The sequence below is a fragment of the Neoarius graeffei genome, chromosome 16 (assembly GCF_027579695.1).
Source record: "Neoarius graeffei isolate fNeoGra1 chromosome 16, fNeoGra1.pri, whole genome shotgun sequence".
Taxonomy (NCBI): Eukaryota; Metazoa; Chordata; class Actinopteri; order Siluriformes; family Ariidae; genus Neoarius; species Neoarius graeffei.
Window position 1 is genome coordinate 48,426,560 of NC_083584.1, and position 17,299 is coordinate 48,443,858.

The 17,299-nt window shown below is 39.3% G+C and overlaps 1 protein-coding gene across 1 annotated transcript in view; it reads left to right on the forward strand.

Moving 5' to 3' along the window:
• Positions 1-17,299, forward strand: part of zc3h7a (zinc finger CCCH-type containing 7A) — a 47,049-nt gene that overhangs the window by 21,198 nt on the left and 8,552 nt on the right. The window contains exons 7-14 of the mRNA XM_060943097.1: positions 694-747; positions 832-865; positions 3,261-3,547; positions 8,968-9,211; positions 12,808-12,854; positions 12,935-13,115; positions 13,210-13,368; positions 15,681-15,886. Of these exons, the coding sequence (XP_060799080.1) occupies positions 694-747; positions 832-865; positions 3,261-3,547; positions 8,968-9,211; positions 12,808-12,854; positions 12,935-13,115; positions 13,210-13,368; positions 15,681-15,886 (1,212 nt within the window). The remainder of the gene's footprint in view (positions 1-693; positions 748-831; positions 866-3,260; positions 3,548-8,967; positions 9,212-12,807; positions 12,855-12,934; positions 13,116-13,209; positions 13,369-15,680; positions 15,887-17,299) is intronic.

The following is a 17,299-nucleotide window of genomic DNA, read 5'->3' on the forward strand; positions in this document are numbered from 1 at the left end:
ATTATCCACTCAGAAATTTATTTTAAGAATTAAAGGTTCTGCGTATCTCCTTTAATATCTTATGAGTGTGAATGGCTGTTTGTCTCTTTGTGTTAGCCTTGTGAAAGATTGGTAACCTGGACATTGTGAACCTCTCACAGTGGCGTATAAATAAGTGTATAGCAAATGAATGAATATTTAAAAATAAGATTTTAAAACATTTAAGACATTTTGTATTTTTTTAATTAATCCAGTTTAATACATCAGCTTCTTCCATTGAGTTTGTAATTTGTTTTAAATTTAATTAAAAGATGTGAAGAGATCAGTGTGTATTGTGACACAATTTCAGTATCAATATTAAAACGTCATATCGCCCAGCCCAACCGAACATTTTTGAGTTTTAAAAGCAGTGGCAGTGCCTGTGGAGGCAGTTCTGGGAGTAGGTTTAAAGACACATGATAATCTGTCATTTTCATATAGTGCATTACTTCAGTTTGAGACAGTCAGTTGCTGCACAGTCTACAGTGTTTAGTACGGCGTCTACGGAGGCGCAGTTTTAACTCGCCAGAAACCTAGCAAAGGTTATACGAAAACAGACGGGACAGCGTCATGAAGACTTGGTGCTCTGGGGAAATTTATTATGCAGGGTGATGTAACATTGCTGTTTGTGGTGAGTCCCATTCTGATTGATTTTTTTTTTTTTAATGAATATAGCCTGCCTTAAATGTTTTATCTGGATCCAGTGCATCAGGAGCAGCAAATGAAAGGGTATGATTAATCATCTTTAAGTTCATTAATTGTGAATCCAGTGAACTCTTCTGTACCAAACACATTTTACTTTTGTTTTGACAGTTTTCTCAGGCTTCTGTGGAAGACATTGAAATAGGTAAGACCAGTTCTGCTTGAAGGTATATGGACTGTATTGAATGGTATTGTGAGAAATGGATCCAAAACTACAAATTACCCAGAGTACTACACTGTAAATGATAAGACCATAAATAATATGGAGGATGTGGTGAATGGTTTTAATCAATTCTTTGTAAATGTGGGACCAGATTTAGCGGCAAAAATAAAGGAACCCGAAACAACACAATGTGGGGACATAGAAGATATGGGGGACAGAAATCCAAGTACAATTTTTCTAACTGCAACTGATGAGGAAGAAATTATCCAAATTGTAAGAAAATGTAAAAACAAAACTTCTGCAGACTGGAATGATATAGACATGTTAACAGTAAAGACAGTTATTGAGGGAATTGTGAAACCATTCACCCACATCTGCAATTTATCTTTTCAATCAGGTACATTTCCAGACAAAATGAAAATTGCAAAAGTGATACCATTGTTTAAAACCGGAGATAGACACCATTTCACAAACTACAGGCCTGTTTCTTTACTCCCCCAATTCTCCAAAATACTCGAAAAACTTTTTTCAGATAGACTGGACAAATTCATTGAAAAACACAACCTCCTTACAGACAGTCAATATGGATTCAGAACGGACAGATCAACATCGATGGCACTAATGGAACTAATAGAGGAAATCACAAAATGTATAGACAATAAAAAAATAGCAATTGGAGTATTTGTGGACCTAAAAAAAGCATTCGATACTATTGATCATAGTATATTATTAAGTAAACTAGAAAAGTGTGGTGTTAGGGGAGTTGGGTGGAGCTGGCTGTCGAGCTATCTAAGAAACAGGCAACAGTTTGTGCAGATAGGTGACCGTAAATCTGATTTCATGAACATTACATGCGGGGTACCACAGGGGTCAATATTAGGTCCGAAATTATTCATAATATACATCAATGACATATGTACAATTTCGCAAGAATTGAAATTTGTTTTGTTTGCAGATGACACCAATATTTTTTGTTCCGGTGAGAATTTGCAGCAGACTTTAGAGATAATCACAACTGAAATAAATAAACTAAAACTATGGTTTGACAAAAATAAATTATCATTAAATCTAAGCAAAACAAAGATTATGTTGTTTGGGAGACATAAAATAGATTGTAATGTAGAATTGATAATAGACAATACTAAGATAGAAATGGTACAGGAAATTAAATTTCTTGGTGTGATTTTGGATCCTAAAGTCTGCTGGAAACCTCATGTAGGATACGTACGAGCAAAACTGGCAAAGTGCTCGGCAATTCTGTGGAAAACAAAATATATTCTTGATTGTAAATCTTTGCATACTCTATATTACTCATTATTTTTGCCATATCTGACTTATTGTGTCGAAGTCTGGGGAAACACCTACAAAACCACTCTGCAGCCGATATGTACAATACAGAAAAGAGCAATAAGGACAATAAACAAAACAGGATACAGAGATCACACAAACCCACTATTCATAAAATCACACATGTTGAAATTTATGGATCTGGTCAAATTCAGAACAGCACAAATAATGTACAAAGCAAGAAATAATCTATTGCCAAAAAATATACAAGGAATGTTCAGTGAGAGAGAGGGGGGATATAATCTAAGGGGAGACCTAAATTTTAAAAAACCAAAGGTTCGAACAAATATGAAAAGCATGTGCGTATCGAGCTGTGGGGTGACTTTATGGAACAGACTGGAGACAGAAATAAAACAAAGTGCAAATATAAATCTGTTTAAAAAAAGGTACAAAAAAATATTTTTAAACAAGTATATTGCAGAGGAAATATGTTAATGGAGGATGATGAGGGATAAATAGAATAGGGTTGATTGTTATATTAGAACTAGCTTAGTATATGGTATATATTTATTTATGGGGATAGATATCTTCATATTTACAGGGATAAGTATGTAGTAGATATTTTTTTTTTTTGTAATTATATATTTATATAGATAGTTATGTGTATATGTATATATATGTATATGGATATGGTATGTAGTATATATTTATTTTTGTAATTATATATTTATATGGATAATCATGAAGTGTATATGTGGTATATATTTTTATAAGTGTATTAATGTAGTTTGGATTTCGGGGTAGTTAAAAAGGGGTGGGAAATTAAAAAAAGTATTGTACTTCTTCCCACTCCTTTTTCGAACAATGTGCGGTGTATTGTAATGTATTAGCTCTTTATATTATTTTATTTATTCTTTTTTTGTCACTTTTTTCATTTTCTTTCTTTTGTATGTATAAATAGTTACATACATTTTTATACATGTTCGAAATAAATAAATTCATTCATTCATTCATTTTATTTTTGAAGCTGAAAACCTTTTCACCACCCCAAAGCCAAGGACTAAAATGATCCCTTTTCTCTGTTTCCCAGACGAGTGTCCGTTTACTCAGGGTGTTGGCACTCGGTCAGTGAACATGCCAGTGTGTCCTCCCGGGAGTCAGAAAACGGAAGCGGAGCCTCAGCCTATACCTGTTCACACAATACCCACCATAACCCCCTCTGAGCTGCCAAATCCTGAGCCTGTCCCTCTGATTATGCCTGCAGTAAATGGATCCAAGCCCAGTGATTCTTATGCACAGCTGGACTTGGATGGAGAGATTTTAGGAGATGATCTGGATGAACTGCTGGATAAAGCAGCTCCAGCTGATCTGCCCATGGTAAATGTTTGGTATCTGGGATCAACCATGTGCACAAACTTTCACACGCACTGATTCACACCAGAGTGAATTTATAATCTCCAGTTCACCTACTGGTATGTTTTTGGGAGGTGGAAGGTGAAACAAAGAGGTCGTTCAAAATAGACACTAACCTGAGTGCAGGATCGAACCGTGGGCTCAGGAGCGGTGGAGTGGCAAATCTACCCACTGTGCCGTCCATTGAATAATATTAAAACGGTAAAATCTTTCCCACAGTTCATGGGACATTCCACCGAATGGGTGCCATTCGCTTGTTGTACCACTCCCAAATTAAACTTAATTTGTTATATCTTTTCAACACTGATTTATAATAACACATATATTTAACTATTCAAAATGTGTATTGATCAACCTCAGGCTACGTTATTTATTTTTTTTGCAAGGTTTGGAAGTCAAAGATGGCTGCATTTTTTTTCAGTCCTGTTACCAAAACTCTGAAAGTAACAGGACTGAGTTTTTAGCCTAGGATTAGCTAATACATGGAATTAAGCCACATGGCGTCATCACTAATAGCATGACCTCACTTAGCACATTCTAGTGATTTTACCAAAAATCTGTATTTTTAAAATAAACAAATATCATCTAAGAAATAATTTAAGTAACAGGACAGTATGTTGACATTGACCTTATGAGTCAAAGTTAAAAAATCATCAAATATACAGAAAAGTAAATGAGAGGATTAACTTTTGGTCTTCCCATGGCCTTCAGAAGACACAACTGATGTAACTTCCTGTTGAGCATGTGATTTATGGAATGTTCCAAATTTGTCAGATGGGGTAATATGTTTGGGTAACAGGACTGAGTGAAAACTCAGGGACACGACTAAAATGTGTATTTTAAGATATTGTGGATTTCTTATGAAAAAAATATATTTAAACCATGGATAGGATATGGAGTCACACAACAGTGCAAAAGAAATACTGTTTCTGAAGGATTTTAATCATAATATTTCATAGTTAAGCATAAAGTTAGAGTGCGGGGACAGGTGTAACATGCTATTTTTCAGTATTTTAGGTAGTTTTTATTAATCCTTACAATTATATATCTTAAATTTGAAATCAGATCAATGTGCAGGACATTCTGCGTAATAAGGAAATGTATTTTAAAGTACATTTTTATGTGCATTTATACATATAATTTTCTAGGGACGGAAATGGCACCGATTCGGTGGAATGGCTCTCATACACTTAATGCTGCGTTCATGGGGGGGGCATGGACACCTCTTGTTTGCCATTCAGCTCATAAAAACCTACTTTAGCCATACTTTTACAGGCCTGAGTGACTGTTTGCTGTTTTACTATAATGACCAAAGACTTAGGTAACGTTTTGGACTGAAATTGCAGCACAGTGAGTAACATTATCAACAAGATTATCTTCTCAAAACAGTGATTTAGTATGGACTAAAGCCGATGCTGTTCAGTGGGCGTGGCCGTGTTGCTTTGATGTCGCTCCGTAAACAGGGAAGGAACTGGTAGTTGAGGAGACAACCCCAAGTTGATGTTGAACTTCTGAGCTATTTCGCCTAGATCACAGCAGAACTTTTCATAATGGATTAACATTATTGTGTTTTATTTAAATCAAATTGAGACGTGATGCCTAGGGATTCCCAAGTATGCTCAAATTTGTCATGGTGATATATGGAGGAAAAGTATTGTGTATAGGCTTCGACAACGGTGATAACGGAGGGAGTGTGGTCAAGTGTAACCTTGGATACCAACCCTACCATTATCTGCCGATACACAATCACTGCAGCACCTCTGGAGTTTGCCACAAGTAGGGAGGAACCACGGACACACTCACTGACTGACACTTTCTCCCAGTTTTGGCAGGAAACAAACTTCGAGTCATGTCGCTAGTTACGTACAGTCAAGCCGGAAAGTCTGCACACCCCTTTCACCTTCTCCACATTCTATTACGTTACAGACTTATTCTACAATAGATTTTCTTTTTTTTTTTGTCTCGAACATCTACACACAATTGCCGATAATTACGAAGTGAAAACAGGTTTTTAGAAAATATGCAATTTTATTTTACTAAAAAAATAGGTTATTTAAGGGTTACATATCTGTACACATCCTTGGCCTAATACTCGGTTGATGTACCTTTTGGCAGCAATTACAACTTTATACCATCTTGGGAAAGAAGCTATGAGCTTGGCACACTTGTTTCTGGACGTTTTTGGTCATTCTTCTTGGCATATCCTTGCAAGCTCTGTTAGGTTGGATGGGGAGCATCGGTACACAGCCATTTTCAGCTCCTTCCACAGATGTTCAATTGGATTCAGGTCTGGGCTCTGGCTGGGCCACTCAAGGACATTCACAGACTTTTTCCGAAGCCACTCCTTTGTTTTCTTGGCTGTGTGCTTCGGGTCGTTGTCATGTTGGAAGGTAAACTTTCGACCCAGTCTGAGGTCCAGAATGCTCTGGAGCAGGTTTTCTTCAAGGATCTCTGTGTACTTGGCTGCATTCATCTTTCCCTCTATCAGGACTAGTTGCCCTGTTCCCAGTCCTGAAAAATATCCCCACAGCATGATGCTGCCACCACCATGCTTCACTGTAGGGATGGCATTACCCAAGTGATGAGCGGTGCCTGGTTTCCTCCAGATGTGACACTTGGTATTCAGGCCAAAAAGTTCAATTTTGGTTTCATCAGACCAGAGAATCTTGTTTCTCATGGTTTGAGAGTCCTCTAGGTGCCTTTTGGCAAACTCCAAGCGGGCTGTCATGTGCCTTTTACCTAAAGAGTGGATCCCGCCTGGCCACTCTACCATAAAGGCCTGATTTGTGGAGTGCCGCCTGGATGGTTGATCTTCTGAAAGGTTCTCCCATCTCCACAAGGATGCGCTGCAGCTCTGTCAGAGTGACCCTCAGGTTCCTGCTCACCTCCCTGACCAGGGCCCGTCTTCCCCGATCGCTCAGTTTGGCCGGGCGGCCAGGTCTAGGAAGATTCTTGGTGGTTCCAAACTACTTCTACAGTTTATAATTGATAGTGGCCACTGTGCTCTTTGGGACCTGTAAAGCTGCAGCAATTTTTCTGTATGCTTCTCCAGATCTATGCCTTGACACAATCCTGTTTCTGAGGTCTGCAGATAATTCCTTTGACCCCATGGCTTGGAGTTTGCTCTGACATGCACTGTCAACTGTGGGACTTTATATAGGCAGGTGTTGGCAATCCGCAATCATGTCCAATCAATTGAATTTACCACAGGTGGACTCCAGTTAAGTTGTAGAAACATCTCAAGCAGCATCAGTGGAAACAAAATGCACCTCAGCTCACTTTTGGGTGTTGTATCAAAGGGCATGCACACTTGTGTGCATTTTGATTTTTAATAAATTGGCACAAATGTCTAAAAACCTGCTTTCACGTTGTTATTATGGGCTATTTTGTGACAAAAAATGAACTCAATCTATTGTAGAATAAGTCTGTAATGTAATAAAACATGGAGAAGGTGAAAGGGGTGTGCAGACTTTCCAGCTTGACTGTAGATGTTCTTTGATGGTCAAGAATATCATTCTGATCAGCATGTTGTCATATGACACAGCTTCTCTGTAATTGTTTTGATCATGTTTGTTAAATTGCATTATCACGCTTTCTCGTCTTTGAAATTATACCACAGCGTGAATTCTCGGATCTGATTGGTCAGAAGGGGTGCGTTATTTTTGCACAACAGCCAGGCTCGGACAGCAGTTCCAGCTGTAACATGAATAACAGGTTTATGTTAATGTGCTTTTTCTAATATGTTATTTGTTGCTATAGTAACAGCTCATACACAGGGACTTGTATGATGCACACCATGCAAAGGAGAACTTGAGGCAAATTTTTTTTTAATCAAAATTCTATTTCTCTCATTTTCTTAAATATAGGAATGCATTTTTGACTGCTATAGTTCATTATGAGTGTTTGAAATATGCTCTGTAATATATCAGTCCATATGTCAAAGCAATGGCCGTAAACGAGATTCGTTGAGACCTGTGCAAGACATCGTAGGACTGAAGTAAAACGTACAGCGGAAATCAAAGTGACTAGCCTGGGCCCGCCCATCCTAAGCGTGACGCAACACGAGGGCCTGTTCCGAGCTTAGTCTGGCCAGGCAGGCTATCTACAGCTCTTCCAAGCTCCCGAAAAATCGGGAACCAATCAACTTTGAGCATCTCCAACGGCCCTGGGTAGAGGCGTGTTCAAGGCACTGACGTAGTAGAACTGCGACCGGAAGCCATAGATTGTTTACAGAATCTATGCCGGAAGCGCTTCATTCACATCACGAACATGGAGCAGCGGCAAGCCTTTAACACAGCGGTAGATGCTGTATTGAAAGCATTCAATGGGAAGTTCTCATTGAAAACGGAGCAAAGAGCAGCCCTGGAGGTATTTATTGAAAGGAAGGACGTTTTTGCCTTGCTCCCGACCGGCTTCGGTAAGAGTTTAATCTACCAGTTAGCCCCGTCGCGTCGCATACGTCAGAGGAAAGAGTGATGTGATTGGTTTAAGCTTCGTCACAGCCTTTTCTGGCTTCGACCAGTAGCAAACTGAGGCATTTCAGGGAGGCGGGTCAACCACGGGCTCTGGGAAACGGTTTGGCTTAATAGCTTGGCCAGACCAAATGCTCGGAGAGCTTTGAAGTCGCGTTAGCCAGACTACAAAGTGACCAACATCTGCCAATGTTGTCAAAAGACGCGCGCGCCCTCTTTCGAATGCTGATGTAATCAAGCCGGAAGTTTTGTTTGTTCTGATAGTGATCAGGAAAGTTTGAAAAAAAGTAGGCAGTAATCGTCATTTAAACTCGTTTTTGTGCAATATTTCGTTTGGAAAACAGTTTTCAAAATGGCGGCACCGACACCTGGCTGACACTTCATGTTTCGAAGTCTCGCACAAGTCTCGTGAAGATCACGCAGATAAGCGACGCCTGCCGTGGACCAAACGAACTAAATTCAACATGGCTAAAAACCGAATAGGCCGATAAGTCTATTTAATTGCGATTAATTGAATAACACGTTAATTAAGAAATAAAGCAAGTTTAAAAATGGCTTCAGTTCCCCTTTAACAGAGATAAACATAAATTTTGACTAACTTGGCTGACAGGGTCCACAGCTGTTAAAATATACAATGTGTCATTCATGAATGAATTAAATGCTGTAATTGAGGTTACACTGCTGTGGTATCAGCATCATTGCACACTTCAGGTAACTCTGCTTCATGCTGTGTCGCATCACACCACCTGAGATGGCTTAATTTGTTTATCCACAGTCTGTCGTGTGTTACTCCTTACTAATCCTACATGAAATCTGACAGCAAGTTAACATCTGGTGTTTTGTGTGTGTGTTAATATCTTTAAAAAAGTAAGAGATTCTAAAATTTTATTTTGCTGTCTGTCACTCCTTAAGGGCATTCCTACAGTGCCGGGTGCGCTTCCGTTAACAAGCAGTATTGGTACCCCGTGTTCCATGGCTGCTCCTCTTCAGCCACAACCCTACATGAGCCACACAATGCTCATGGCACCACTGTGCACTGTGACTCTGCCTGCGCCTTATCATAAACCCGACGCATCGATCTACTCCTTCGGCCTGGACTCCTTTCCCTCACAGCTGGATTCACTGGATAGCTTGTCTATTTCAGATTCTCAGCCAGGTGTGTCGCTTTGTCTCAAATATTACTGTTACACTTTCGGAGCTGGATCTAATATTCAAGTAACGATTTATAATTGGTCCTGTTTTACTGATCTGTAGTCCTAAATCATTTTCTTTTTTGCAAGTGCACACTACAACCTCAAAGTAAATTGCATGCACTCAGGAACAGCGGCAACTTTGGCTGGCTGGTCAAGTTATTCTGCAGCAATGTGCAGCAATCGGTTAAAAAAAAAAAAAGCTCTCTCCACCTCATACCCAACTCCAGTCTACATTCCCCATAATGCAGTGAACCTAAACATTAACACTTTACTCTCTAGGGTCTGGTAATATAATGTAATTAGCAATAAATGTCACTGGATATCTCGGTAATGCAACATTGAGGCGATCTTGTTATATTCTACAAGCCTACTTGCATTGACAATTTTTAAAAATACTTTTCTATTTAACTGCGCATGTTTCATTTGCTGTCGCATCCATTTGGAGGAAATTACACAAGCGATGCTGAAGCTTGCATCACATGAAATTCATTAAACATCTGTATTATTGCAGTTATGGTCTAGATAGAGCAGAATTGGCCAGCCATACAGCCGAGTGTGTTTTTAAATATACAATATGTCCCAAAAAATCAAGATCCAAGGAGAATAAGACTATACATACAGCTGTGGTCAGAGATTTACTGTACACACAGTGCTCAGCGTAAATGAGTCCACCCCCTTTGAAAAGTAACATTTTAAACAATATCTCAATGAACACAAACAATTTCCAAAATGTTGACAAGACAAAGTTTAATATAACATAACATCTGTTTAACTTATAACGTGAAAGTAAGGTTAATAATATAACTTAGATTACACATTTTTCAGTTTTACTCAAATTAGGGTGGTGCAAAAATGAGTACACCCCACAACAAAAACTACTACATCTAGTACTTTGTATGGCCTCCATGATTTTTAATGACCGCACCAAGTCTTCTAGGCATGGAATGAACAAGTTGGCAACATTTTGCAACATCAATCTTTTTCCATTCTTCAACAATGACCTCTTTTAGTGACTGGATGCTGGATGGAGAGTGATGCTCAACTTGTCTCTTCAGAATTCCCCATAGGTGTTCGATTGGGTTCAGATCAGGAGACATACTTGGCCACTGAATCACTTTCACCCTGTTCTTCTTCAGAAATCCAACAGTGGCCTTAGATGTGTGTTTAGGATCATTGTCATGTTGGAAAAGTGCACGACGACCAAGGGCACAGAGTGATGGTAGCATCTTCTCTTTCAGTATCGAGCAATACATCTGTGAATTCATGATGCCATCAGTGAAACGCAGCTCCCCGACACCAGCAGCACTACATAAGGACACTGCCACCACCATGTTTCACTGTAGGCACCAGGCATTTTTCTTTGTATTCCTCACCTTTGCGACGCCATACAGTTTTGAAGCCATCAGTTCCAAAAACATTTATCTTGGTCTCATCACTCCAGAGTATAGAGTCCCAGTGGTCTTCATCTTTGTCAGCATGGGCCCTGGCAAACTCTAGGCGGGCTTTTTTTGTGCCTGGGCTTTAGGAGATGCTTCTTTTGTGGACGGCATCCATGCATGCCATTCCTCTGCAGTGTACGCCGTATTGTGTCACGGGAAATAGTCACCCCAGTTTGGCTTTCTACTTCTTTAGATAACTGCAGTGAACTTGCATGCCGATTTTCTTCAACCCTTCTCATCAGAAGACGCTCCTGTCGAGGTGTTAACTTCCGTGGACGACCTGGACGTCTCTGTGAGATGGTTGCAGTTCCATCTTTCTTAAATTTTTGTACCACTTTTGCTACAGTATTCTGACTGATAAATAAAGCTTTGCTGATCTTCTTGTAGCCTTCAGCTTTGTGGTGTAAAGAAATTATTTTCTTTGGGGAATTCTGAAGAGACAAGTTGAGCATCACTCTCCATCCAGCATCCAGTCACTAAAAGAGGTCATTGTTGAAGAATGGAAAAAGATTGATGTTGCAAAATGTCGCCAACTTGTTCATTCCATGCCTAGAAGACTTGGTGCTGTCATTAAAAATCATGGAGGCCATACAAAGTATTAGATGTAGTAGTTTTTGTTGTGGGGTGTACTCATTTTTTGCACCACCCTAATTTGAGTAAAACTGAAAAAATGTGTAATCTAAGTTTTTATATTATTAACCTTACTTTCCTGTTATAAGTTAAATAGATGTTATATTAAACTTTGTCTTGTCAACATTTTGGAAATTGTGTTCATTGAGATATTGTTTAAAATGTTACTTTTCAGGGAAGGTGTACTCATTTACGCTGAGCACTGGGTGGGCATGAGTGTCATGACACTGTGCTTTCATTAGTCGTTAAAGAAAATTTCGAGTCGAGTCTGAGAACAAGATTCCAACCGCACCATTTGACGGTGGCTGTTGCTGCCTTTATGTGAAACTGTCTCTGCTGCTGTGTTGGATTAACGTTACTACTTGACTGCCATGTTTTAGGTTACAAATAAAAAGCTTGTTCATCGCTCAGCAAAGCCCCGCTATCAACAGGGCAAATAACATGAAAGAGGGTTAACGCTAGCTAGTTCATCAGCCAGCAAGTCCCACTATCAACAGAGCAATGAACATGGCAGGTCACTTCCTTCTCTGGGTGGAGTCTTGCCAAATGACGATTGGAGTTCAAGGTTGTCCCCGTCGTCTCCTCAATAGTTCTTCTACATATGGAACACATACCAGTGTGTGGGTTTTTTTTAATAAATGTATTTATTCCCCCCCGCACGAGAAGTCTGTATAAGCAAAGTGGACAATCCTAGGGGCTTCTCTCCAGGCATTTTAGCGCCATTAACTTTAGTTTGTTCCTGAACACGACGTATGAACAGGTGAATATGCATTCTCTTACACGAAATTGATATACAAATGAATGTAGATATAAATATTATTATGGCATGTTACAAAAAGTAAAGAAAAAAAATCCAAGTCTTCGTCTCCAATTTACGAGTCTGAATGCAGTTAATGCACAAGTCCGAGTCATCAGTGCTCAAGTCCAAGTCAAGTCATGAGTCCTTAAAATTGGGGCACAAGTCGGACTCCAGTACTACAAGCCTGGTTTGAGGTTATCCTGAAGAATTGAGGTAGTCGTCGTCCTCCATTATTCCATCCATTTTGTGCAAAACAGCCCCAGAGTATGATGCTACCATCACCATGATTAAGTTAGTACAGTGTTCCTCTGGTCATTGTTGCCACAAACAGTCTCTCATCGGACCATAAGCCTTTCCTCCAGAAGGCTTTTATGTTGTCCATGTTGTCAGCTGCAAAATTTAGTCAAGCTTACAGGTGTCGATTTTGAACAGGGGCTGCTTTCTTTCTTGAATGGCAGCCTCTCAGTCCATGGTGATGTAAAACTCACTTGACTGTCAAGTGTTCCAGGAGCTTCCAGCTTTTGCTCAACATGTTCCTGACATTTTGGACATAGATTGGGGGAAATTATAGGATGTTAACTAGGTTATGTATATAATTCTCATCCTGTTTTGACTGTTTACTCTTCTTAAATGTCATGATTTAATAATTTCTACTGTATGTGTGGGGTTTTTTTTGGGGTCCCTGCAACAGAGAAAACTTTCCCACTGGAAACAGGTTTTGGCCAGCATTCTTTTATGGTGAGTTATTTCTGTTTTTGTTTTCTGTCGTTGTTTTCAGCATGAAATTGGTTTAACAGCTTTGAACATTCTTCGTTTAGATGGGCACCAATGAAAGAACCTTGCCCACAGTGCCACCCATAGGAATGATGCTTGGCATGCCAGAAAGCACTGGTTATGCACAGGTACAGGAGTTTCCACAGCAGGTGGACCTTGCCAAGAATCCACTTGCTGAAAGCCATGAGTTTAAACAAGCCTGTTCTGTGTGCTATGTTAAAACCGGTAAGAGGCAGCAATGCAGTACAGATGTACGCTTGCTTTGTTGTGCAGTGGTTTCATAGGGCATGCCACTCTCATAGCTGTTTTATACCTGCAGGGCCTGGGATACTAGACTACACCTATCATACCGAGGAACATAAATGTAAAAAGGATTTGTTGATTGGAAGAATCAAACACGTGGAGAACCCTACATGGAAACTGATCCGGCCGAGACCCATCAAAAATCAGTACATGGGGCTTTATTATATTTGCAAAGGTGAGTTATGGGTACTATTTCATAATGGTCCGTAAACTTGGCAAACCATGTCTCCATGGGTATCGTTTTGTGTACAGGCATTGTCATGCTGGAACAGGTTTGGGCCTCCTAGTTCCAGTGAAAGGAAACTAATACTGCAGCATACAAAGACATTCTATACAATTGTGTGTTTCAAACATTGTGGCAGTTTGGGGAAGAACCACACACATGGGTGTGTTGGTCATGTGTCCAGAAACTTTCGGTCCTCTAGTGTATATGGAATCTGATTTGTGATATGGATGATGAATAAATATGTACAGTATAAGTCAAAAATTTAGACACCCCAATTCAATATTTTTTTCCCCATTTATTTTTATTAAGTCACTTCATGTCTTAAAGGAATGACGGATGTCGTTTCTCTTGACCAAGTTGAGTGGTTCCTGACATTACACTACCGTTCAAAAGTTTGGGGTCACTTTGAAATGTCCTTATTTTTGAAAGAAAAGCACTGTTCTTTTCAATGAAGATCACTTTAAACTAATCAGAAATACACTCTATATATTGCTAATGTGGTAAATGTTATTTTTGGTGAACGTATGGCAATATATGTCATATTTAGCAAAATTACTCGTGTCATTTAGAAAAAGTGTTTTTTTGACCACAGGTAGCTCCAAAAGGGATGCACTTACATCATTCTTTATACCATAAAACAAATATTTGGTTCCATATCATTGGAAACATAGTTAAGTTTTAATGTTGAATGCCAGTAAGTTTCCAGACTATTTTGATCAAATTAGTAATTGTGTCCAAAAAAAATGTCCTCTCCGAGACAGCTAATTTTTCAATATAAAATAACATATCTAAAATGATTATTTTCATCCTAAAATGTGGTCAAGATATTGGGACATAAATATTAGAGACAACTAACAAAGCTTACAGCCTTATACACTACCGTTCAAAAGTTTGGGGTCACTTTGAAATGTCCTTATTTTTGAAAGAAAAGCACTGTTCTTTTCAATGAAGATCACTTTAAACTAATCAGAAATCCACTCTATACATTGCTAATGTGGTAAATGACTATTCTAGCTGCAAATGTCTGGTTTTTGGTGCAATATCTCCATAGGTGTATAGAGGCCCATTTCCAGCAACTCTCACTCCAGTGTTCTAATGGTACAATGTGTTTGCTCATTGCCTCAGAAGGCTAATGGAGGATTAGAAAACCCTTGTACAATCATGTTAGCACAGCTGAAAACAGTTGAGCTCTTTAGAGAAGCTATAAAACTGACCTTCCTTTGAGCAGATTGGGTTTCTGGAGCATCACATTTGTGGGGTCGATTAAATGCTCAAAATGGCCAGAAAAATGGCTTGACTATATTTTCTATTCATTTTACAACTTATGGTGGTAAATAAAAGTGTGACTTTTCATGGAAAACACAAAATTGTCTGGGCGACCCCAAACTTTTGAACGGTAGTGTATATGGGTTACTACAGTTGTGGTATTGAACAGGGCTATTTTTTTTTTATTATTATTATTATTATTTACTGTTTGATCTCAAATGCATTAAGAAGGCAAGAACCTCGTCCACTAATTAACTTTTGACAAGGCACACCTCGTGACTACCTCATGAAGCTGGTTAAGATAATGCCAGTAGTGTGCAAAGTGTCATCATGGGAAATGGTGGCTACTTTTAAAGAATCTAAAATATCAAACATTTTGTTTAATACTTTGTTTACTGGGTGGCACGGTGGTGTAGTGGTTAGCGCTGTCGCCTCACAGCAAGAAGGTCCTGGGTTCGAGCCCCGTGGCCGGCGAGGGCCTTTCTGTGTGGAGTTTGCATGTTCTCCCCGTGTCCGTGTGGGTTTCCTCCGGGTGCTCCGGTTTCCCCCACAGTCCAAAGACATGCAGGTTAGGTTAACTGGTGACTCTAAATTGAGCGTAGGTGTGAATGTGAGTGTGAATGGTTGTCTGTGTCTATGTGTCAGCCCTGTGATGACCTGGCGACTTGTCCGGGGTGTACCCCGCCTTTCGCCCGTAGTCAGCTGGGATAGGCTCCAGCTTGCCTGCGACCCTGTAGAACAGGATAAAGCGGCTAGAGATAATGAGATGAGACTTTGTTTACTATATAATTCCCTACACGTTCCAGATGTTATTTCATAGTTTTGATGTCTTTAGTATTGTTTAGAAAATAGTCAAAATACAGAAAAACCTAGAGTAAGGGTGTACAAACTTCTGACTGGTACTGGATACAGTTACATACTTTCCATGATTCCTAACTGCCGTTCTAATGGGTCGTTTTATCATCGCCTCCTTTTTTTTGTTTAATTATTTAAAGACGTTGCTAATGGAGAAGAATGTAAGTACCCTGGTCACTGCACGTTTGCTTACTGCCAAGAAGAAATTGATGTCTGGACCCTGGAGCGCAAGGGCTTCATTTCCAGAGACCTGCTGTGTGATCCAAGTGGGAGTCGAGCGAAGATTAATTTGACCGTTTCTAAAATCCTACAGGAGCACCAAGGGATATTTCTGTTCCTCTGTGAGGTGAGATCACGCATGTGATGCTGTTGCTATGAATGTCTGTGTTGTGTGAGCAGACGCAGATTGACGTAATTCAACACCGAAAATTCCATTAAATTTCAGTTTCCTGTGGGAATACAAGGGTCTCTGTAAAACAAAGTAGTAACTAAATCATTCAAACAAGGTTTCGTTTACGTTCTGAGATCAGATGTTAAGAGACGTATAGCACTGACTAATCAGGACTTTACATTTAAATCAAATCCAGTCAACTTATTTGTTAAAAGCGTTATACAAATAACTTCATCACAAAGCAGCTTTACAGAAAAATATAGACTTAAACAAAAGGAATTAATAAAAATAAATTTAAGATTCTACCCTAAAAATGCACAAGGATGTTTATTCTTGCAGTTCTGTGTTTATCCCAGTACACAACACTGCCAAACTGTTGTTATTAGGCTAAAAATGGCACCTGTCACGCAGCCAGTAAAGTGCAGGCAGCATCAGGAGACACTCGCACCACAGGAAGTGGGCATGTACCATTAAACTGCATCAGTTTCTAAAGTTATTCTGGTTTTATGTTTAACACGCATCTCAGTTTTAAATCAGGAATAAACCATGATGGCGTACTGTTATAGGAAAACAATCCAACGGGTTTTTTGTTTGTTTGTTTGTTAATAAATATTCCTCTTGTACCACAGCAGTTTGTTAATGATTACAATTTCTGACCATTTGTAGTTAGTTTAACGTTGTTGAACATCCACAAGACGAGTCATTTCCTGTCATCACTCATGACGTGACTGCGATAAACAGTCGTTCTGTTATCAGTATTGTTTATTTTCTCTCCACTGGAGTTATAATAAGACAGAAAACCACAGCTTACTGAGAAAACTGGAAAGTACCAGCTCCTCTGTCCTGAACACTTCGACTGCGGACACTGGAGACGCTTTCCTTTAATGTGAAATAAATGCATCTTACTAAAACAAGCGCGTTAATGTAAACCTATCATTTAAATTACAGCCACTGTGGGAGATGTGCTGTTCTAGAAAATTAATCAGCAACTTCTGATTTAAGAATGTGACAGCAGTATGTGGGATGAACACCAATATTTTATCACACTCGTTTACTTGATTCCGTTTCCGGTTGAGAGTATGCTGGGTGCGTTTTGGCGGCGGCTTCTCACCGGAGCGTTTTAATCTTTATTTTTTTTTCTTTTGTTTTTATCCCCCGCTGGCCAAAAGGTGCCTTCCGTCCGTCCCAGGAAAGGTGCTGACCTTCTGAAATCAACCCCTCTCACAATTTTTGGAGGAATTTCACGAAACTTGGCAGGATTCTTTGTTATATTTCGGTAAATTCGGTCACGTTTTGCTAGAGTTGCAGCCTTTGATTAACAAAATTATAGTTTGACAATTTCATGAGTGTGTTTTCTTTCTGAAATCA